The 23,183-nt window shown below is 41.3% G+C and overlaps 1 protein-coding gene across 2 annotated transcripts in view; it reads left to right on the top strand.

Annotated features, from left to right (window-relative positions):
- MSRB3 (methionine sulfoxide reductase B3) overlaps positions 1-23,183 on the top strand; it is a 191,051-nt gene that overhangs the window by 88,088 nt on the left and 79,780 nt on the right. For both annotated transcript variants that reach the window (XM_089674150.1, XM_089674151.1), the window contains one exon: positions 13,957-14,065. In XM_089674150.1, coding sequence (XP_089530276.1) covers positions 13,957-14,065 — 109 coding nt within the window. The remainder of the gene's footprint in view (positions 1-13,956; positions 14,066-23,183) is intronic.

The following is a 23,183-nucleotide window of genomic DNA, read 5'->3' as shown; positions in this document are numbered from 1 at the left end:
TCCAGGACTTCTCCCAAGCTTCTCTCATTCTATGGAACTTCCTACCCCAATCTGTCCGACTATCTCATAATCTATCCACCTTTAGACGATCCCTGAAAACCTTTCTCTTTGAAGAAGCCTATCCTGCTTCTAATTAGTAAACTGCCTTTTATTTCCTCCATCAGCTCATCCTTCACAGCTATTACCTTTTGTATCACTCAACCCTTCCTCCTAGATTGTAAGCTCTAACGGGTAGGGCCCTCTGTTTCCTTTTGTACCAAATTGTATTGTAACTGTAATGTCTACCTTCATTTTGTAAAGCGCTGCACAAACTTTTCTAAAATCTGTATAATAATAATACTGATAACAATCAAAGTGTAAACCAAACACCCAAACCACCTAGACATACTCAAAAAATAAGGAGGCCTCTTGTGTGGACCAAGGTTTATGTGACATAATTAAAATGCATGGTACTGTTTTATGATATCATTCTTTAAATTGTTGTCTGTATTTTTAAAATAATAAGGAAAAAGACTTATTTTGTAGCATGTAGTAATATGCGGTATTCATACTTCTGGTCTGTAGGTGTCACTGTTTACAGTTGTTACATGTAACATCATTTCTTTACTCTGTACAAGTTGGTTCCTGTTCTTTTTCCTGTTGGGGTATACTCAGAAGCTTGAACGTGTTTCATACCTTTTAATCAAGCACTCTATAACTACTCTGCCTACCAGACTACAGGACACAACACCTAATATTATTCTATAAACCTGACTCTGAATAAATGTTCATATCTCAGCCTTCAGAATGTCCGAGGAAAGCAATGGGGGATTATTTAAAAGAAATGCAGGTAAATCAGAATGGCTTTTGATCAGCAAACAATTTTCAATTGATTCTCTGCGTAATCACAATCCTGGCTGACTGTCACAATTTTTTAAACATTTTTAGCACATTTTTTCCTGTTCTTGCTATGATTTTCCACTTAAAACATACACAAACTTAAGAAGTGGTCATGGGCATTTTAAGCAGCAGAGAATTTGTGGCTCAAGCTGTGATCTTCAGGAAACCTGTATCTTCATAGTTATTTCTGCACCTGTCATGCAGTACCCTGTTATGTGGCAAAGTTGAAAATACATGTGAATATTTTTTGTTTTTCAAAAATAGACTTGCCTCTGTAAGACGGGATCTAACAGAACATCCAGAAGTTAGTCTTACTGTAATCATTTTCAGTTATGCTTGATTATGAAAGCTCAAAACTGATGGATAATTTTGAATCAATGTATAATTTGTAATTTGTTACTTTATATGACGTGCTTGGTGTTCCTTCATCTTAATTGTTTACCATGCTGCCTAATTCAGTGTTACCCTAGATATTTATAAAATGCTTACATTTCCTCTAGCTATTAGTTAGTATGTTCAAAGGCCTATTAGTTTAAAAACAGACTACGCCCGAAGAATGAGACCCTCCAAAACTTGACATCTTTAAATAAGCAATTGAACTCTATGAAGCACAAACCTTACTTGCAATTAGGAAAGCAATATTTATACTTCAGGTTGAAAAGGCAGGATGTTGGGAAATTTAACTAATTTGGATAGTGACCTTTAAGTGCACCAAAACCAAATAATTTGTAGTCTATGGCACAGGGCACATTCCTGCAAAATTTGTGAGAATCCAGTTCCTAATGGCCCTTGAAATAGATAAACCTGGACTGACTCTCTCTGTAATCATAAGTCTATTTAAAAAGTTAAAAGAAACATTTTGCATGCAATTAATGTCTTATGGACACCTTGAAGTGTGGTTTGAAGTATGCATTTTATTTTATTGTAGGTTTCACTTTCCATATGTATAGTGTAGGATAAAGAATGTGCCTAAGGCCTCATGTACACTGCTGCTCTTAAACGTGAGTTCAGGAGCCTTTGGCATTTGTTTGCCAAAGCCCCTTTAGTTTACTCAATAAAAGCCAATGTGCCCCTGTACAGGCTTTTACCAGAGTTTAGGAGCAGCAGAGTTTAGGAGCAGTTAAACGTTCTTCTGAACACAGAATAATTGCGTTCAGGAGAGGACTGGTTTGGCCAAAAAATGCTAAATGCGGCAAAAACTTGTGTAAACGCGTCTAAACACTAGCTGCATTTACCCCTTGAGCCTTTATCCATGTCAATGGAAAATATTCTGGACAATCAAATGAATAAACATCGAAACGTTAAATGCAGCTAAACACAGCTAAATGTGGTACCGCGTTTACACACGTTTTTGCCGCATTTAGCGTTTTCCTGCTGCAAGGAGAGTTTAACGACTAGGTGAGTTCGTGTGTACGTGAGGCCTTATAGGCCAGGTTTTATGAGACAGCTGGATGAAGTTGAGCAGAGGTGGGCATCATACTGATGCTACGAGCTTTACCATAGTTTTAAAATGATACTTATAAGAAACTAGGGTCCTAAAGAACGGCTAGTATTAATGCAAAAAAATCAATTCTCTGATACTGTCATAGGTAATTAACCACTTGCCGACCGCAGATAGTCGAATGACGACTTCACCGCAGCCGGCCAGTTCTGGGAGGGCATCATATGACATCCTCCCAGAACACGCCCTCCCAGAATGCGCCCTCGGGGGCACGCATCGGACAATCTCCGTGATCGCTGTGTCCTACGGACACAGCTGATTATGTAATGTGGTAAAAGGCCAATCACAGTGTCCTTTTACCACGTGATCAGCCATGTCCAATGACACAGCAGATCACCGGTAAATGCAGTTGCTGGTTATCGGCTGCACTTTCCTCATGCTGTCACAACGTGAGGAAAGTACTACCGATAACCAGCAATTGTCAGAGGAGGGATCGGCACCAATCACAAGTGCCCAGCAGTGCCACTCATCAGTGCCGCCCATCAGTGCTGCCTAGCAGTGCCGCCAGTCAGTGCCGCCTATCAGTGCATATCATTGTTGCATATCAGTGCCAGCTCATCAGTGCCGCTTATCAGTGCCACCTATCTGTGCCCATTATTGTTGCATATCAGTACCAGCTCAACAGTGCTACCTATCAGTGCCCATCAGTGCTGCCTATCAGTGCAGCCACATCAACGCACATCAGTGAAGGAGAAAAATTACCTGTTTGCAAAATTTTATAATAGAAACAAAGAAAAATGTTTGCTTTTTTTTGTTTATAGTGCAAAAAATAAAATACCCAGCAGCGAGTACATACCACCAAAAGAAAGCTCTATTTGTGTGAAAAAAATTATTAAACATTTCATACGGGTGAAGTCTTGACTGACCATGCAATTGTCACTCAAAGTGCAACAGCGCTGAAAGCTGGCCTGGGCTGCAAGGGGGTATAACTGCCTGGTAGGCAAGGGGTTAAGAAAAGTGATCTTAATATGTTTTTTGGTTATTTACAGTTGTCATCCCTACAATTATTATGGCATGAAAAATGTTCCAGATCTGAATCCAATAGGGTCCAGGTGTTTTTGGCATGAAGCATTCCCACTTTGGGATAAAGTCAGCATATTGGCCACTTATCACTGGGTGATGCTCCCATTCAATTATGGTGAATTCTGGGGACATCAGCAAATTCTTCTAGATCACAATCCCAAGAGGTTGATTGGGCACACTGGAAAAAAAATGTCAACTATTGTTAACTGAAAATTGTTCATTCCCCAGTAACACTCATACATGTACCCATATGCAGTATTTTTTCAGCTGGTTATCATTTCTGTGGAAACAATGTGAACAGTGCCAGATCAGTCAAATATTTCTAGCCAGATCAGTACTAGAGGTTCTCATAGATGGTCAAAGGTGCCCCACAGACTGCCTTATTTCCATTTGTACTTCTCAGAATTGCAGATATCAGGGGATGTGCTGATAATGGACTCTTTTACGTCTGTAGATTACTTAAAGCTGAACTCCAAGCAGGTTTTAAATACACAATTTAGTGCATTGCTGTAATTAATATATCCTTAACCACTTTAATACCGGGCACGTTTACCTCCTTCCTGCCAAGGCCAATTTTCAGCTTTCAGTGCTGTCACACTTTGAATGGCAATTGCACAGTCATGCAACACGGTACCCATAAAACAATATCCTAGATTGTAAGCTCGAAAGAGCAGGGCCCTCGAACCCCTCGTGTATTGTTTTGTTACTGTATTGTCTCATGTACTGTCCCCCACTATAATGTACAGCGCTGAGCAAACCTTTTGGCGCTATATAAATACTGTATAATAATAATAATTTTATCATTTTGTTCACATAAATAGAGCTTTTGTTTGGTGGTATTTATTCACCACTGAGTTTTTTATTTTTTTTTAACAAAAAACCCTGAAATTAAAAAAAACAAAACACATTTTTTTTTGTTTTGCAAATAAATAACCTTTCTCCTTAAAATTTAGGTCAAAATGTATTCTGCTACATTTCTTTGCTGAAAATACCCCAAATTAGTGTATATTATTTAGTCTGTAGAAAAGTTATAGAGTCCACATACTATGGTATATCTATATCTGATAATCGATCACTCCTGATGTACTGACAGCCAATCTCATTTCTCGAAGCCTGAAAATGCCAGGATAGTATGAATACCCCCACAAATGACCCATTTTTTGAAAATAGACAGTCTGAGGTATTTAGTAAAAGCCATGGTGAGTTTTTTGAAGTTGTAATTTTGTGTTACAATTTTTTGGAAAATGAAGAAATAAAAAAAAAAATCACAGCTACATTACATATTGTCACCGGTCCAGTACAGTGTTATCATATAACTGGTGTGGCGGTGATCAGGCACACTGACTGGTGACAGTATGTAAAAAAAAAAATAATACTAATAGCAATGTAATTTTTTTTTCAATTATTTCAATTATTTTTTTCTTTTTTATTATATTTTTCTCTTTTTTTTTACTATATTTTTTCAACACACTGTGACCAGAGCAATACAATGTTAACATAGTATTATTGTACTACTCTGGGCAAGTGATCAGGATTTTTTTTTTGCTCATTATGATTGCTAATACTAATGTATTTCATCGATATTATCAACCATTGTTGCTGAATGAAACTGATTAATTTAGTCTTTTGTTGTGATTAGCTGTGATTAGGCAAAGCTCATCAAAGGATACAGATGGGCTGTGATTGGCTCTGTCTGTACCATGTGACCGCTGTGACCAATCACAGCTAACAACACAGTTGTATACAATGGATGGCATGAAGCCATGCATTGTGTACAATTGTCATGTGATCTGCTGTTATTGGTTTTAGTGGCCACATGATACTGGCAGCGGGCTGGTGTAATGATCTGTCATCGACTGAGTTCAGTGGATACAGCCGGTGACAGATCGTGAGCGGCACCTTCTGACAGGACATCATAGAAGTGCCACGCCAGCTGTCAATCTGCTTTAGGCCGGGCAGAAAGGTGTTGAGCCCTGGTTCACACTGATGCGATTTTGGATGCATTTTAGACCGCACTGATTTGCATGATATGAAAAAAAAAATGAATTCTAATGGAGGATGTTCACTTCTATGTACTCCACACGCAGTGCATTTTGAAAAAGGGTCCTGTACATCTTTGGAGTGGTGCAGTCCGATTTTGAAGTCCATAAAGTGAATGTAAATCACCTGTGAAATGCTTATCTGAATTCTGCATGGTTTTAGCCTCGCATTTTTGCCTCACATTTTTGTCCCCAGTTTGGGAGGAAGAAGCATCGCAAGGAAGCCTATCAGTTAATATGCTGACAAGGGACATGCTCATGATAAAAGAGGGCAGAATGGCAGAAACATGCTTCATTTTTCTGATGTATCCCCTTTCACTGTCCAGTCACAGGCTAGAGGCAGATACAAGACCTGTAAGGCCCCTTTCACTTGGGGTGGACTCTGAGTTGCTCAGCAGGGGATCTGTCTGCTGATCCCCCACTGGTCAGAGCAAAGTAGGCGATGAGCCATCCATGTTCTCCGATCTGATCCGTCTAGATGGAGGGGGATGGATCCCCTTTCATTTTTTTTTAACGGACTGCATTGGATTCCATAGGGATGAATAAAAGTCCAATCAGGTATGCCTGAAAAACTGACAGGTGGACCTGTTTAACTGCAGCAGAGAAAAAAAAAAATCTTCTTCCCTGCCAGACAGGGCTGTGCTGTGTTGCAGAGCTGCGTAAATCTTAGGACTGAATGGACAGAAATGCAACTCCTTTGGCAGGTAAAACAGATCCCATTTATGCATTTTATCTGTGTATTTAGCTTTTTGCCTGAAGTTCACCTTTAAAAAAAAAAATAACAAAAGCAAGAAAAAAAGAAATTATGCACACCTTCCCTCCAGCTTTCATTGTGCAGGGGCTGACATCCTGCCAACGAAATCCAGTGGAATGGCAAGTACTCCAAATCTCACAAGAGGATGCTGCAGCACAGTGCTGGGGGCATCTTCTCAGTGAGATTTGAGTTTCCCTACATTTCCCAGAATCCTGGAGATTATTATCTATCATTTTCCCTTACAGGTGATTTCCTTGCTCTTTAAAGTTGTATTAAACCCAAAAGCAAATATTTATTATATTGCAGCTTACCAATTCTTAGATGTGATGACTGCATTAATTTTCTTTTTTATGCTTTCTTTGTTCTATTTTAACCTGTGATCCAGCCAGTAAGTCGTTGTTTTTCAACACAACAAGCTCTCTTGTATCAGTTACAGAGATGAGACAAACCATTTAACACTGACAGGGGTGCTTACAATGATCATATTTTATTTATTTATGTAAAACCTTTATTTCAATAGGAGAAAACATGTTTGCTGTACCTGTCTATAAAGTTTTAGCTGAAGTTTGGCTTCATTGTGTTAGTGTATTTAAATCTGCTAGTACATCTAACACTTCTCTCCCCCCAGACTGGCAATGCTGCTGTCCAAAGGTTCCACCTGTGCTCATTCATCCAGAATGTAGGCACTCTAAGGCTGGCCATACATTATACAATTATCTGGAGATTTGTGGTTTAGATTTACCAAAAACCATATAATAGGAGGACAAACCTAAACAACACTTTCAGTTGTATCCAATTAGGCAGGCCCTTGCACTACACAGTTGAAGGTAAATCTAAAGGAAATTGGGCAGAAAATTGGAAGATAATTGCATAATGTATGGCCAGCCTAAGGCTTCATGTACATGAGCCTACCGTGATTGCTGGCTGCAGGAAAATGCAAATCATGGCAAAAACGTGATACCATTGTTGCCACGATTTTGCAGCATTTTGCGTTTTCCCACGGTCAGCTGTCAAAACATTCCTATCCTATTCTTCCGCATTCAGGAGAGGGAGGTTTAACATCACCTAAACCTGGCAGCTCCTAAACTCAGCTAAAAGCCATCACAGTGGCTAAATGGTTAGCACTTCCCCCTGGCAGTACTAGGGTCATTGGTTCGAATCCCAGCCACAGCACCACCTGTCTGGAGTTTGCATGTTCTCCCTGTGCCTGTGTGGGTTTCCTCTGGGTAGTCCAGTTTCCTCCCACACTCCAAAGACATGCTGGTAGGTGAATTGGATCCTGTTTAAATTGGCCCTAGTATGTGTATGTATGAATGTGAGTTAGGGACCTTAGATTGTATGCCCCTTGAGGGTTAGGGACTGATGTGAATGTACAATATATATGTAAAGCGCTGCGCAAATTGACGGCGCTATATAAGTACCTGAAAAAAATAACAAAAGCCTATGTGTACACGGACACATAGGCTTTTATGGAGTTGAGTTTAGCAACTCAAAAAAGTTCAAAAAATGCCAAAAGCTCCTAAACTCGAGTTTAGGAGCTGCTCGTGTACATGAAGCCTAATATAGGAGGTGTGTTACTGGCTAAATCACAGGTGAAAACAGAGGGAAAAGGCCCTAAACAAGAAAACTACTGCAGCCACCACATCTAATGATCGGAAAGCTGCAATAGATTCCATTTTTGGTTTTGGGTTTAATATTGCTTTAACTCAGCATTTTAGCAAGGAGGAGAACTGCCCCTTTTTAAAGTAGACCTTTAATTTTTGGTCAGCTTTAAATATTCAACACTTTTATTTGTACTGCACAGAGCAAGTAGTGCATAAAAACTATTCTAATATATGTCCAATGATTATAAAAAAGAGCAAGTTCTGATATTTAAAAAAAAAAAAAATCAGTTTAATGTGCCTTAAAAATTGTTTGCAGTGTTCGTTGTTCCAGGCCAGCCATATTTTTCTTTAATAACAATCCTTGGTAATAACAGAAATGGTTTTTAGAAAACTAAAATAAAAACAAAACAGAAGAAAGGCTTCAAATGTTAGGAAATTGCAATCTGATACCATGTAACTTAAACCTGAAGTCCCCTTTCTTGTACTAAATGACATACAGATGGTCAACCTTCTTGAAACTTTGGGGAAACAATTGGCCTTTTTATAGTTGCACACACATAGCAGGAGCACCATATTTATACCATAGCCCTTTTTTTTTTTTATAATTGTACATTTACTACAACCAGCAATTGTAAAGCAGTATTTTGTCAGGACAGAATAGCAAATGTGCAAGATTAGTTAAAATGTAAAATGAGAAATATGTAGTACATCTTAGTAAGTATAATTTAACCATCATAGAAAATGAAATGTATGTATAGGAATCATAACTTGTATAGAAACATAGAAAAGTGACGGCAGAAAAAGACAATGATCCATCAATTAAAGTAGTGTATACCTCATGGCGCCCCTCCAAGCTATGGATAGAAGAGAAAAGGATCACCCCACCAGCAAGTGAGAAGAGGGGAGCATGAATCCGAGTGATTCCAGTGCCAGCCAATACAAATGAAGGGATGGCCGCTGCTCAGGCCATTCCTCAACATTGTACTCCTGGGGTCAGTTGAGCAGCAGCCATCCCTTCAGTTAACCACTTCAAATCTGGACACTTTCACCCCCTTCCTGTCCAGGCCAATTTTCAGCTTTCAGTGCTATCACACTTTGAATGACAATTGCGCGGTCATGCAACACTGTACCCATATGAATTTTTTAGCATTTTTTTGACACATAAAACTTTATTTTGGTGGTATTTATTCACTACTGGGATTTTTATTTTTTTGCTATATAAATGAAAAAGTCCAAACATTTTGGAAAAAAAAAAGTGTTTTTCTTATAACATTTTGTAAATAAATAATCTTTCGTCATAACTCTTGGCCAAAATGTGTTCCTCTATCTTTTTAGTAAAAAAAAATAGTTTATAAGCAAAAATTATAATAAAAAAAAAAAAAATTTGACATTTTTATTTTATTTTTTTATATTATTATTTATGTGTTTTTTTTTAACATACTGTCACCCTAGCAGTACAGTGTCACCATAGTGACACTGTACTACTTGTTGGGGGTGATGAAGATTTTTTTTTTTTTTTTACACTGATTGCTTTTACACCCATATAGTTTGTAAACGGCCACCCGACCCTGCAGTGCCACCGTCCGGCCATTTAAATACAACGGCCGGTCAGGAAGTGGTTAATATACAGTGCAGTGCTTCTCTATTCACATAAACCAATTCTATGTGCAAAATGTAGTAAACATATATCAACTATTGTGAACATGCATTATAGTGAACATGTGTCAATGCAAAGTCTCTCAAAATTTCTTCAACTTAAATCAGCAATCTCTCCAAGTTGGATAAACCTTCTGTCTTCATATAAATTAATTCCTCCACCAAACAACCATCAGATGTGCCCTCACCTGGAGTTCTTGACCTCACATCACGTTAGGTCAAAAAATGCATGCGTCCCAAAGATTGGACATATAAAGGTGTACGTCTCCACACTGGAGTATCTTCCTCCAACAATCACCACTTCCTAAAAGAGCTCCTCCTCCACTCCACATATATGATATAAAAGATAGGGAACACAATGGTGCTTTATCCTTAACTAGTTGCCGACCGCAGATAGCCGAATGACGGCTGCACTGCGGCCGGCCAGTTCTGGGTGGACGTCATATGACGGCCTCCCAGAACGCGCTCTCCTGCACGCCCCAGGGGGCGCGCACCCGGCGATCTCCGTGATCGCTGTGTCCTACGGACACAGCTGATCACGTGCTGTGGTAAAAGGCCAATCACAGCGGCCTTTTACCACGTGATCAGCGGTGTCCTATGACACGCTGATCACAGGGAAATGCAAGTGCCGGTTCTCGTCTGCACTTTCCTCATGCTGTCAGATCGTGAGGAAAGTACTGCCGAGAACCGGCAGTTGTCAGAGCGAGGATCGGCACCGATCATCAGGGCGCTGATGATCAGTGCCCTGATGATCGGTGCCCAGCAGTGCCACCCACAAGTTCCGCCCACCTGTGCCCAGCAGTGCGCCCACTAGCTCTGCCCACCTGTGCCCAGCAGATCACCCACCTGTGCCCAGCAGTGCACCCACCTGTGCCACTCTGCAGTGTCACACACCTGTGCCCAGAAGTGCCACCTACCTGTGCCCAGCAGTGCCACCCACCTGTGCCCACCCACCAGTGCTGCCCACCAGTGCAGCCCAGCAGTGCTGCCAGTCAGTGCCACCAGTCAGTGCCCAGCGGTTGTGCCAGTCAGTGCCCAGCAGTGATGCCAGTCAGTGCCGTCTATCAGTACCCATCATCAGTGTCACCTATCAGTGCTGCATATTAGTGCTGCCTATCCGTGACACCTCATTAGTGCTGCCTATCAGTACCGCCTATCCGTGCCACCTCATTGGTACTGCCTATCAGTGCCCTTTAGTGCTGCCTATCAGTGCCCATCAGTGCTGCCTCATCAACGCACATCAGTGAAGGAGAAAAATTATCTGTTTGAAAAATTTTATAATAGAAACAAAGAAACTTTTTTTTTTTTTCAAATTTTTTGCATTTTTTTTATTTATAGCGCAAAAAGTAAAGCGCCCAGTGGCGATTAAATACCACCAAAAGAAAGCTCTATTTGTGAGAAAAAAATGATCAAAATTTCATATGGGTACAATGTTGCATGACTGCGCAATTGTCAATCAAAATGCGGCAGCGCTGAAAGCTGAAAATTGGCCTGGTAAATAAGGGGGTATAAGTGCCTGGTAGGCAAATGGTTAAAACAACTCAATTTTATTAAAAGCTTTAAAAGTGGCCACTCACATTTTCTAGGTGCTCACCACACCAGATATAATACACATGTAAAAACAGCGTAACCAGCATAAGTATAAATGTACCATCCTCCACTCATCCGCTGAGATACTATATCAATCCGTGTAGTGAGCGTCATGACGTTATCAGCCCCTCCCCTATGCGTTACGCCACAGGGTCACGTGGCTTCCTCAGGGATATGATCATATGGTCAGGAAGGGGGATAAATCCTCTGGAGGGCAAGTGGTTAAAACACTTGGGCGCTGGGCCATGGAGGGGGAGAAATCAGCTGGCCCAGGCTCTCAGCAGCTCCAGACCCTGGGGTGGATCCCGACTTTGAAGTCGGGATCTTTCCCCAGCCTGGACCAGCTGTGTGACGTCAGCTGACAGCGGGCTGAAATCTGGTCACAGGTGTGCAGAACAAACAAAAACACTTTGCCTGTACTTCTCCTTTAGCCTCCCTGGAGGTATTCCTGATTGTAGCTCGGGGTAAAGTTTCAACACTACAAGCGGTAACCCCGAGCTACACACGGGAATACCCTGCAGCATTGCTCCGGGATCCCTTCTGCACTTACCTTGTCCTTCGCTCCCGCAATGTCCCCCCTGCAGCATCCCCGGCAACATCATCCGGCCGATGCCGGCATCTATCTTCCGGGTTCCGTTCCCTGCGACGTCAGGACGTATGGGGACGGAACTGGCGGGAAATTTAAAAATGTCAAAAAGTGACATTCACTAAATACACTAAACATAGTAAAAGATTACTGTATCAAACCATTTCACATACATATTGTCCCTAGTGCTTTGTCCTGTGCCCTGCCTGCATTTTTACTGTTCTTTCTGCCTGGAAACTGAGAAATGTCCATGGCGTCCAAAAAGCGTCCCTTTAGGTCAAAAGCGGTTTTAGATCAGCTAGAGAACAGCGATAGTAAATCAGAACCACTTGCAGAATTGAGTGATAATGATTCGTGGGGAAATTCGTCATCAGACACTGAAAATGATTTTGCAACTTTGCTGAGTGATGTGCGAACTTGGCGCTATATTTAAAATTTCAGTGTTTTTGGTTTGATTATATTATTGAAGTAAATTTATTATTATTAAATTATTATTTTTTATGATTATTTATTAACTACTTGCCAACCGCAGATAGCCGAATGACGGCTACGCTGCGGCCGGCCAGTTCTGGGAGGGTGTCATATGACGTCCTCCCAGAACGTGCTCTCCTGCGCGCCCCCGGGGGTGCGCACCCGGCGATCTCCATGATCGCTGTGTTCTACGGACACAGCTGATCACGTGATGTGGTAAAAGGCCAATCACAGCCGCTTTTTACCACGTGATTAGCCGTGTCCAATGACACTCTGGTCACCGGGAAATGCAATTGCCGGTTCTCAGCTGCACTTTCCTCACGCTGTCAGAGCGTGAGGAAAGTACTGCCGAGAACCGGCAGTTGTCAGAGCAGGGATCGGCACCGATCATCAGGACACTGATGATCTAGTGCCCTGATGATCGGTGCCCAGCAGTGCCACCCACCAGTTCCGCCCACCTGTGCTCAGCAGTGCATCCACCTGTGCCCAGCAGTGCACCCACCTGTGCCCAGCAGTGCGCCCACCTGTGCCACCCAGTAGTGCTACACACCTGTGCCCAGAAGTGCCACCTATCCGTGACACCTCATTAGTGCTGCCTATCAGTGCCGCCTATCCATGCCACCTCATTAGTGCTGCCTATCAGTGCCCATCAGTGCTGCCTATCAGTGCCCATCAGTGCAACCTATTAGTGCCCATCAGTGTAGCCTCATCAACACATATCAGTGAAGGAGAAAAATTACCTGTTTGAAAAATTTTATAATAGAAACAAAGAAACTTTTTTTTTTTCAAATTTTTGCAATTTTTTTGTTTATGGCGCAAACAGTAAAGTGCCCAGTGGCGATTAAATACCACCAAAAGAAAGCTCTATTTGTGAGAAAAAAATGATAAAAATTTCATATGGGTACAATGTTGCATGACCGTGCAATTGTCAATCAAAGTGCGACAGCGCTGAAAGCTGAAAATTGGCCTGGTAAAGAAGGGGGTATAAGTGCCTGGTAGGCAAGTGGTTAAATTATAATTTATGATTTCGTGTTGCAAATTTTAACATACTAGACTCTTGTTCAGACAGATTTCAGTGAGTTATTCCTAAAAATTACAGGCCTACAATAAAAAAATTTCATATTTCCATGCAATAAAATGTACCGCTTTGAGCACAGAAATACTGACATAATCAGACCGCTAGGGAGGCTACGTATTAGTTAACCAAATTCTTATTGGTTGGTATATGTTGCTGTACTTTGCATGTCATCAGAGCTAGCACCAGACAAAATGGAGTCACTGTTAATGAGCAGTGGAAGAAATAATAAGAATTATTGCAATCAGAATATGGTGAGGGATATTACTATTTGTTCTTTTTTACATACAAGGCTGCATTTTTTTCATTCTGTAAATTTCTGTTTAGGGTATTATTTGTTAGAACATGTATACCTTGTTTGTGAATGGTTGTGTGATGTTCTCATGCACAGAAAGCCCAGATAGCAGCATATTAGTTGTTATTGTTAACTAGTACACATGGCAGTGTAGGCATTGATAATGGTGACACTCTTCTTTGACATTGATGCTCTACAGCGCTGAAGTCTGGGGGTCAATCTTGGCCAGGCTGCTATCTGCTTGAAATTTATATTTTAATATTTTTGCATTATCCAAAAGTATTTCTGGATTTTTTCTATAGCCCAACTACTTTTACTTTGCACCAGTTTAATATAAATGCTATCTTGCTGCCGTGGAATGTGCTGCTCTTAATCATGCACTTTTGCTCACTTTGATTTTGGACAGGCCGGCACTGTTACAAAACAACAAAGTAATTACTGCAATTATAACTTAACAGATTTTTATGATTTTATTGTTCTCAGGGTCACGCAAGGAAAAAAAGACCTGCAAGGTGGTTTTTACTGAACAGGAATTAAGACAACGTTTGACACCCAAACAATACCATGTCACCCAAGAAAAAGGGACCGAAAGGTAACATGTCTGTGTTAACAAGTCACTCAGCCCAGGACATAAGATCACCTAAAATCTTCATGTAGACATACAGAATGATGGGCAAGGAAACCTCTGCCCATCCTCCAATTAGGTGCATTAAACCTGCTGTAGTTGTCACTCAGTGGTGACAGTGGCACCTATACTGTATGTAATCCATCTCTCATTAGGCATGCCATTTAAGCATGTGTGTTTAGACTTAGAGGAAAGGTAATAATTGTAGGCCTAGAAAATGTTGTCACAGTGGGGTTTATTTACTAAAGCTGGTTCGCTCAGAATCTGGTGCATCTGTGCATGGTAGCCAATCAGCTTCTAACCCCAGCTTGTTCAATTAAGGTTTAGCAATAAAACCTGTAAGCCGATTGGTTTCTATGCAGAAGTGCACAAGATTCTGAGAGAAACAGGTTTAGTAAATAAACCCTTCTGTTTTTATGTTAGCACTTCTGTCTGGCAGCACTAACGTCGTCAATTCGAATCCCATCCATGGCACTACCTGTCTGTTGTTTGCATGTTTTCCCTGTGCCTGCGTGAGTTTCCTCTGGGTACTCAGGTTTCGCCCCACACTCCAAAGACATGCTGGTAGGTTAAATGGTTCCTATCTAAATTGACCCTAGTATGTGTATGTATGTATGTATGTATGTGAGATAGGGACCTTAGATAGTAAGCTCCTTGAGGGCAGGGATTGATATGAATTTACAAAATATACAGTGCATTCATAAACTATACAGACCCCCTTCACTTTTTTCAATTTTGTTATGTTGCAGCCTGATACTACAGTTGTTTAAATTCTTTAATTTCATTTCATTTTTTGTCCCATTAAAGCGGAGTTCCACTCACACTGTAAAAAAACTGTAGCTGCTGACCTTTAAAAAACAACTACTCACCTGTCCCTCGATCCTGCAGTGTCCTCCCCGCAGCCCGTTTCACCAGCCGTCTGGTGTTCCAGGCGCCGGCATCTTCAGTGTGGGCACCCGGCGGTAACAGCTTGTGGCTTCACAGCCGGGTGCCCACTGCGCATGAGCGAGTAGCACTGCTACTGCTTTTCCTGAATGGCCCCGTAGTCTTCTGGGACCTGTCCCGTGTCCCAGAAGACTATGGGGAGGGAGGGTAAGAGGACAACTTCCGCTTCCGATTGCCTAGGCGATCCCAGCAGAAGTTGGAGAGGGTACCTGTCAGTTTTGGGTACCCGCTCCCCCCACCCCCCAAAGGTGTCAATCCTTAATAGGGAGTGGGGGACCAGTCTTTAAAGTGGAACTTCCCCTTTTGGGTGGAGCTCCGCTTTAAGTTACACTCAGTACCCATAATGACGAAGTGAAAACAAAATTTTGGAATTGTGAATTTATTAAAAAAAAAAAAAAAAAAACCTGAAATATCACAAGTACTTAGATATTCAGGCCCTTTACTCAGTACTGTGTTGAAGCACCTTTGACAGCAATTACAGCCTCTAGGCTTTTTGGATATGATATGACAAACTTTGCACACCTGCATTGGGGGATTTTATGCCATTCTACTTTGCAAATCCTCTCAAACTCAGTCAGGTTGGATGACGATAGACAGCCACTTTCAGGTCTTTCCAGAGACGTTCAATAAAGTTCAAGTAACGGCTCTGGCTGGGCTACTCTAGGACATTCACAGAGTTGTCCCTAAGACACTTCTGTATTGCCTTGGCTGTGTGCTTCAGATCGCTGGAAGGACAACCTTCAGCCCAGTCTGAGGTCCTGAGCACTGGCAGGTTACAGGCAGCACATAGAGCAGGGTCAGACAAGCCAGGTCAATTGCGAGCAGGCACGTCAGGATCAAAGCAGCAGGCAGAGGAGTGGTCAGGTTCAGGCAGGAATTCACAAGGGTAAGCAGACAGGCAAAAGGATCAGACCGAGATGTAGTCAAAGGGAAAGCCAGGGGTTGGTTCAGGCAGAGTTCAGTCGTGGTCAAACGGATCAGGATGGCAACAGAAGATTAACACAGGAGCAGATATCAGATAGTAAACTCTGTAAACCATAAGGCAAAATCCCAGGGTTGCTGTCCACTTGGCGCCAGCCTAACGCCTTGCATGCGCACACATGAACGGGCACGGCTGATGGGTTTTCTGGATTGGTGCATAGTTATGCGCCTGGGCACACTTTGCCTTCCCTGACATCCCCACAGCATGATGCTGCCACCATCATGCTTCACTGTTGGATTGGTATTGGGCAGGTTATGCGTGGTGCCTGGTTTCCTTCAGGCACAACATTTGGAATTGAGGCCAAACTGTTAATTCTTGGTTTCATCAGAGCAGATAATCTTGTTCCTCACAGTCTGAGAGTCCTTCGGGTGCTTTTTTACAAACTCCAAGTGGGCTTTTATGTGTTTTGCACTGAGAAGAGGCTTCCATCTAGCCACTCTGCCATAAGGCTCAGATCAGTGGATGGTTGCAGTGATGGTTGCCCTTCTGGAACTGTGTATCATCTCCACACACTCTAGAGCTCAGTCAGAGTGACCATCAGGTTCTTGGTCACCTCTCTTACTAAGGGCCTTCTCCCCTGATTACACAGTGTGGCCAGGCAACCAACTTGGAAAAGTCCTGGTTGTGTCAAACGTTTTTCCATTTGAAGCCACTGCGCTCTTGGGAATCTTCAGTGCAGCAGAAATTTTTGTAGCCTTCCCCAGATCTGTGCCTTGTAATAATCCTGTCTCTGAGCTCTGCAGGCAGTTCCTTTGACCTCATGGCTTTTGTTCTGATACAGTATGCATTGTCAGCTGTGAGGCCTTTTATAGCGAGGCGTGTGCCTTTCCAAATCATGTTCAATCAATTTATTTTACTGCAGGTGGATTCCAATCAAGTTGTAGGAACATCTCAGCAATAATTAAGAGAAATCAGAGGCACCCGAGCTAAATTTCAAATGATGTTGCAAAGGGTCTGAATATGTATGCCAATGTGATATTTCTTTTTTTTATACATTTGCAAACATTTCTAAAATTTTGTTTACACATTATAATTATGGGGTACTGAGTGTGATTAATGAGAAAAAAAGTGAATGTAAACAACTGCAATATCAGGCTGCAACATAACAAAAAGTGAAAGGGGTCTGAATATGTTATGAATGCACTGTATATATATAAAGCGCTGCATAATTGATGGTGCTATATAAGTACCTGTAATAAAAAAATAAATAACTATTTTAAAATGGCATCAAAACACAAGGAGCAATGATAAAAATAAGGGCTTGCTGCAAAGTATTGTTTTTTTTTCTTTACCAGTGTTTATTTAATCTATATTACTTGTTTTTCAATTTTACTGTAGGCTCATATGGCTTTGGGTTAAGCCATACATGTTTTTGTTAGTGTATAGGTAAACATTTGATTGGTTTTCTTCCCCACAGTGCACCATACTGACATAGAATAGTAAGGGCTATAGTCTGCTAGACCTAGCAGCTTGATTGTTTTCATAATGTGCTCCTGTGGTCAGAATGAGTACAACACCAGCCACTGCCCTGGAAAATCAGGAAATTCATTTTAAATCTATTTTATTCCACAATTCTTCAATGATCACCAAGTATTTGGCATATTCTCTTTCATGAAATATAGGTGATCAACTATCTTTTATTTTAGCCAGAGAAGACCTTAAATGTATTATTAAACTCAAATATTACAATTATTTGTTTGCTTGTCTGATTTATCGCTGTTTTTTTTTCAAGTAGAAAACAGAAATAGCATTTTCTGGAATCTGTTTGCTTTTCCTTATGCGGCATTTCCAATTGTATGTGTTGGACTCACTTGTACCCTGTGGCTGCAAGCCATGCCTTATTCCCATGTGCTAGAAAGCCACAACATAACCACAATATCGCATCACAATTTCCTTCTCAGTGAATAGGGTTCCCTTGAAGCTGTAAAATATATTTTCATTGAACATGAACACACGCAGTAACCTAGAATTTCTACTCAAATCTAAGTAATCGTGTAAAAAAATAAATTATATAAACAAAAAATAATTAATATGTAAGCAGCCTTTTTTTTTCAACATCTACACTGGGGACTGGAAAAAGTCCAAATTAAATCCTTCTGGTCAACAATTGAACTATTTCTGCCATCACTCTGGCTTGGTACTTGACACTAGACCTTAGACCATATCAGATGAGTAATCCTGTTGCTGGAGACAACTCATGGGTGGCTATATTTCTAAAGCTGGCCAGCGATGGATCGAAATTTGGCTGGTTCAGCAGGGACTGGCTGAATTTAAATCCATTTATGGCCATTCCCGTTCCTGAGAATTCAATCCAATAATCAATTTCTCACAAATGGGAATGCTGGAAAACTTTTGTTCAATACACACTGCAGCCAATCAGCTGCAGCTCTGATCAGTGTATTGTGACAGCAGAGGAGTCCCTGCTGTCAGAATACAGTAGTGCAGTGAGGAGTTTTTCTCTATCCACCCCGAATGTGTGGATAGGGGAATCTGTCTTTTTTTTTTTGGTCAGCTTGCTGTCTAATAAAAAAAAAAAAAAAAAAAAGATCCATATATGGCCAGCTTAAGAGGAGAACTCCTGAACTGAAATTTAGTATTTTGCAGCTTACCAATCCTTAGATGCTATTTGTACAGGCTTTAATTGCTTATTCTCACCTGGTGATCCTGCCAGTAACACACTTCCTGTCCTAGGGTAACAATGTACATTTACTATACTGTTTCTCTGGAAGAGCAGCTTTGTCATTTTAAGTTACTTGCATCTACATTGGACTACAGAACACCTTCCTCCCAACTCATATCCATAACATAGGTAAACTGGGTAGGACTGATAAACCCAGAGGTACTGTTTTCAGTTCAACCAGAAAGTTAGGAGCACACTGAATTTCTAGCAGGAGTACACATTATATTACACAGGATTTATATAGGGCCAAAAGTTTGCACAGTGCTTTACAAAATGAAGGAAGACATTACAGTTTCAGAGGTCCCTGCTTCTTAGAGCTCACAATCTAAGAGGGAGAGTCAAGTGATACATCTGTGGGGGGTGAGCTGATGGTGAAAGTAAAAACACAGTGTATTAGTTAGAAGCAGGATAGGCTTCTTTAAAGAGATGGGTTTTCAGTGATTGTCTAAAGATGGATAGATCAGGAGATAGACAGATTGGGGTAAGAAGTTCCATAGGATGGGAGAAGCTCGGTAGAAGTCCTGGAGGCGAGCGTGGGAGGAGGTGACAAGGGGACTAGAGAGCAGGAGGTTTTCAAAAGATCGAAGAGAGCGGTTTGGTTGGTATTTTGAGACCAGGTTAGTGATGTAGCTGGGGGCTGAGTTGTGGATGGCTTTGTAAGTTGTTAGTATTTTGAATTTTATTTGTTGGGTATGGGGAAGCCAGTGGAGGGATTGGCAGAGAGGGGTAGCAGACACTGAACAGTTGACAAAGTAGATGAGTCGGGCAGCAGCATTCATGATGAATTGAGGGGAGGATGGCCTATGTAAAGGTAATCCAATGAAGAGGAGTTGCACTAGTTGAGGCAAGAGATAACCAGGGAATGAATTAGAAGCTTTGTGATGTTGTTGGTTAAAAAGGGTGTATTCTGGAGATGTTGAAGCTGCATGTGGGCCCAAAAGGACAGTTCAGAGTCCAGGGTTGCCCCTAGCACCCTGGCACACGGGGACGGACTGATAGTTGTGCCATTGATCTTGACAGACAAATCAGGGGAAGGTGCACGTCGGGAAGGAAATATTAAGAGCTCAGTTTTGGGTAGATTGAGTTTGAGGAAGCAGTGTGACATTCACATTGATATGTTTGTTAGTAAATCAGTGATACGTGAGGAAACTGATGGGGTGGAAAGAGAGATTTGGGTGTCATCAGCATAGAAATGGTATTAGAAGCAATGGGAAGCTATCAGCTGACCCAGAGAGTTGTTGAATGAGAATAAGAGAGGTTCAAGGACAGATCCTTGGGGGACCCTGATAAGAGGAATAGGAGAAGAGGAAGTTGAGTTGTAAATGACACTGATGATGCGGTGAAATAGGTAAGATGAGAACCAACAGAGAGCACAGTTACGGAGACCAAGGAAATAGAGTTTTTTGAGGAGGAGGGGGTATTAAATTCTATCAAAGGCAGCAGAGAGGTCAAAGAGTAGGAGTACTGAATAGTGACCTTTGGTTTTAGCTGTTAGTAAGTCGTTAGTGAGTTTTAGGAGAGTGGTTTCCATGGAGTATTGTGAGAGAAATCGAGACTGGAGGGGATCAATAAAGTTATTCTCAATGAGGTGGCAGCTCAGGTGGTTAGAGACTAGATGTTCAAGGAGTTTGGAGGCAAAAGGCAGTAATGAGATGGGTCTTAGGATTGGTGGGGTCCAGCAAGGCCTTTTGAAGAGTAAGGGTGACCAATGCATGATTTAGAATGTTGGGGAAGATGCCAGTAGAAAGGGAGAGATTGAAGACGTGAGTTAACCTCTTTCCGAACTGCCGCAGTACATTTACCGCGGCAGGTCGGCTTGTACATGCACAGTCGTGTACCTGTATGCCACAACTTTCTTCCGAGTCTGCTGGCGCATGCGTGTGTGGACCTAAAAGACTGTGCTGTCATTGGCTGTAGCACAAGCCGATCACGGGTCCAGGCCAATGATTTATGACCGGGTCCCGCTGATTGGATCAGCGAATGAAAGAATAGAGCTCAGTGTTGGCAACCAACACAGACTCTCTTCATACAGCAACAGCTGTATACAGCACTAATGTGTCTTTTTTATTCTCCCTATTCCTCCCATTCTAAACATTGTTAGGCACACCTTTAATCTTGTGATCACCCTAGATATTAACCCCTTTCCAGTCAGTATCATTAGTACAGTGACAGTGTATATTATTAGCACTGATCATTGTATTAGTGTCATTGGAGATGTCAGTGGCAGTTAGTCAGTTCCCCTCCATGATCTGTTAGTGTCAGATTGCCTGCCGCACTATTGCAGTCCCTCTATAATTTGCTGATCGCCACCATTACTAGTTTAAAAAAATATAAATAAAAATTCCAGTATCTATACCATAGTTTGTAGATGCTATAACGTTCATAAAAAACAATCAGCATAAACATATTTGGTTTTTTTTTATACCTTGGTAAACTGCAACATATTTTACAAACATTTTTGGTTTGGAGTTTAATACTGCTTTAAGAGGGAGAAATGAGGCAGTTGGTATAGTTAGTATATGTAGAAATGGAATTGCCCTCTTAAAAAAGCCTTAGCCTGTTCATTGCTAGCATGCCTGGAATGTCCCAAAATAGTTTTGCTTGTGTGTGTTTATGTTTGGAATTTGGTGCACACAGTAATTGGCAATAGGGTATTAATAGTCCTATAATTGTATAAATTAAAGTGGAATTCCAGTTAAAAATAAAAAACTTCCTTTTATATATGAATAATATAATACACTTTTATATTAACCATTATTTGAATTGCTAAATGTCTGATTAGAAGCAACTGTGTAATCTAAACTTTCAGCAAGGATGGGGGTGGAGCCAAACTGAGCATTGATTATTGCTAGTGGCTATAACAACCGTTAGCAATGATCGCATGTAAAACCTGGCAGGCTGGCTGTACCCAAATTAATCGATCAATCAACTTGGGTATATTCAGCCTGCCCATACATGGTTCGACTCACCACCCATTTAGCAGGAACCGTCTATGGTCAGCTTTAGAATAAAACCTTAAGTGACTATTGCTGTAAACAGCAGACAGCTAACCTGGGAGTTCTGCAGCGCATTTACTAAAGGCTTGCTCCATGATAGGTGGCCCTACTAACTATTGGTAAGATATATAGGTGGTAGGGGTGGGCCCATGATACCCTGCAGTTTGAAGCATACCTGTCTTTAAATCAGGATTCCCTGCTCCCCTGCCCATTGCTTCCTTGAAGTCTCCATCATTGGTTCCCAGTGAAGTACTAACTCTAGCCAAAGTAAATATTTTGTGCCTTCTGCTGCCAATTATGAGTTTAAGGTTGTGTGTTGGGCAGGGAAGCTAATCTAATTTTTACAATAAGGCTAGCAATTTTGACTTGGTATAAAACTCACAGTGTATTATAACACCATTACACTAGTATCACGGCTCCAGATTTAACCTGAAACTGAAATCATGTCTCCAAATCCCAGGAAAAAGAGTCAAAATATGGAGTAGAAAAGACTTCTCCATGTTGCTCCAGGGAGGCGTCAAAAGCAGTTGCCAAGTTCTATTTTTGCAAGAAAATCCTTTTAACCAGTGCTTTTGTTGTTTCTCCTTAATTGCAATTTATACCGTATATATGAATATGAAGGAAAATATACAGAGACTTGAGCTTTTGCAAATGCCTTTTATTTGGTCAATGAAGCCCTTAATGCAGCATGGAAGGCCTGCTTTACTTTACTGCAGAATGTGTGGAAGTGAGAAGGGTTTGGGCACATATTTCTAGAAGGCAGACCCAAGAGCACAGTGGCTGCATGCCAGGAGGACTTGATTCTGAAGGTGGCCATTGTAAGCATAGACATTTTGGCTGAGTGAGAAGGTAGCATAATTCAGTTCCTTTCCACTCCACTCCAATTTCTTTTTGAAGCACATGTGGAGAAAATATTTATTGGCTCATTTGTGGTTGGAATGTCAAAAATGTTCAATAACTGCCCTCACATGGCTTTAGTCCTTGGCCGCTAGCCCTGTGTCCTGGAAAAAAAAATGTTCCCTTTCAAAAGTGTTTTTAGTGAATAAATTCTGTCTCAGCTGATTCCAGCCTGAAGCATTGCTTGCCAAGGACTAACTATTTTGTTGTCTAATTTATACCATGCAGCTTGGCAGCAAGCCCTGGCTTACCTCTGATCCAAATGTATTAATGATGTAACTGCTTGTTTCCATTCATGACCTGAAAAGGCTCTTTACCACACATGGGGTTTTACTTAACAGGCAGCACTCTCTTCCTAGGATAGCCGACTGCTTGCCGAATGTAAATCGCTGGCACAACAGCCCATCAAATGAGTTGGCAGCAGATCATAACCTTGGCTCTGCAAACTTGCCATCCAGATCACTTTCTAACAAAATGATTTAGTGCATGCCAGCAATGAGAGATTAGGTCATTCTTTAAAATGCAGTATAAAATGAGATTTTTCACTGTGTTCTGAGAAAGCTCGCTCTGCCAAAAGCTGTTGAC

The sequence above is a fragment of the Staurois parvus genome, unplaced genomic scaffold (assembly GCF_062004578.1).
Source record: "Staurois parvus isolate SC_StPar_1 unplaced genomic scaffold, SC_StPar_1.0 ptg000147l, whole genome shotgun sequence".
NCBI classification, from domain to species: Eukaryota; Metazoa; Chordata; class Amphibia; order Anura; family Ranidae; genus Staurois; species Staurois parvus.
This window is presented reverse-complemented; position numbering and strand designations above follow the sequence as displayed.